This window comes from Mus pahari, chromosome 3, assembly GCF_900095145.1.
Source record: "Mus pahari chromosome 3, PAHARI_EIJ_v1.1, whole genome shotgun sequence".
In the NCBI taxonomy this organism is placed as follows: Eukaryota; Metazoa; Chordata; class Mammalia; order Rodentia; family Muridae; genus Mus; species Mus pahari.
Genome location: NC_034592.1, coordinates 136,967,453 through 136,968,870, shown reverse-complemented (window position 1 = coordinate 136,968,870; position 1,418 = coordinate 136,967,453). Strand labels below are relative to the sequence as shown.

General features: G+C 52.3%; 1 protein-coding gene across 1 annotated transcript in view; it reads left to right on the top strand.

Annotated features, from left to right (window-relative positions):
- Pxmp4 (peroxisomal membrane protein 4) overlaps nt 1–1,418 on the top strand; it is a 16,363-nt gene that overhangs the window by 9,586 nt on the left and 5,359 nt on the right. The window contains exon 3 of the mRNA XM_021194533.1: nt 808–1,006. Within this exon, the coding sequence (XP_021050192.1) occupies nt 808–1,006 (199 nt within the window). The remainder of the gene's footprint in view (nt 1–807; nt 1,007–1,418) is intronic.

Here is a 1,418-nt window from a genome sequence, read left to right as displayed (position 1 = left end):
GTCCTGGAACTCACTCTGTAGACCAGGCTGGCCTCGAACTCAGAAATCCACCTGCCTCTGCCTCCCGAGTGCTGGGATTAAAGGCGTGCGCCACCACGTCCGGCTATTTTTATTTTTAATTATATATCTCTGAGTATGTGCACGTGAGTGCAGGTGCCCTTGGGCTGAACCCTGCTGTGAATGCTGGGAACTGAACGGGTCCTCCGTGAGAGCAGTATGCACTCTTAACCTCTGAGCCACCTCACCAGCCCCTTGTGGGAAGCATCCCATGTGTCGAGCATCCCATGTGTCGATTCCTTTCTGCTTCTTGAGATGAAGACTTGCTTTGTTATCAGCCTGCCCTCCCAATTCAAGGCTCAAGTCCCAACTCAGCCTCCCACACAGGCAGGAAGCAGATCTGTCCTTCCTCAGAACTCAATCTGCAGATCCTGCTCGTAGTAGGCGCTCATTTGTTCACTCATCTCTTCCCTTTGTTGAACACCTACTGTGTGTTAGACCCAGTTCTGTGCCCTTAAGACAAACAAACAGAATCTGGACCCTGCTCTGCAGGGGCTTGTACTGAGGGCAAGGGAGCTTCTTCAAGCAGCTTACACATGCTAAAAGTGCTAAGAGCCATGAAGGACTGTGAGGAAGGGGATGGGCAGGCACTCACAAACGCGAGGTGTCAGGGAATGGCTCCAGTCAGGAGAGAGAACTATGCCCCTGAGGACACGGAGCACCCTGGCCTAATTCAGATCTGTGTGTACACCCGGGAAACCTGCCTGGACCAGCTGGGCCTGCACTCATGGGGACTTTCTGTTTGTGCAGTCTCAGAGAGAAGCTGCAGGCCATTCTGAAAGCCACGTACATCCACTCTCGGAACCTAGCCTGCTTTGTGTTCGCCTATAAGAGTCTCCATGCCCTACAGTCCCATGTGCACGGCGAGACCCACCAGATGCACTCTTTCCTGGCTGCCTTCATCGGGGGGCTCCTGCTGTTTGGAGAGAACAATAACATTAATAGCCAGGTAAAGGTTTTCCAGAGATGGAAGGGGCCAGTGGGGTACCTTTTGTTGAAGAGGAACTCTTGGTCTAAGAATCGCCAGTCCCTGTGTGGCCTTGTGTCTGTGTCATTTGTCCCTGAATTTACCCGTGGTGGTGGGGGGGCTGTTTTTGGGACAGGGTTTCACTGTATACCTTTGTACACCTCACTCTGTAGACCAAGCTGGCCCTGAAATCAGAGATCTACTTGCCTTTTTCTCCTGTGTTCTGGATTTAAAAGCATGTGTCAGCACCACCCTGCACAGTTTTCCTTATTTGTAAACCAAACCACAGCTGGAATCCAAGGGTTCCCCACATCAATGTGTCTGCTGCTCTTTGGGGCAAAGATCTTGGTGGTGGTGGTGGTGGTGGTGGTGGAGGAGGAGGAGGAGGAGGAGG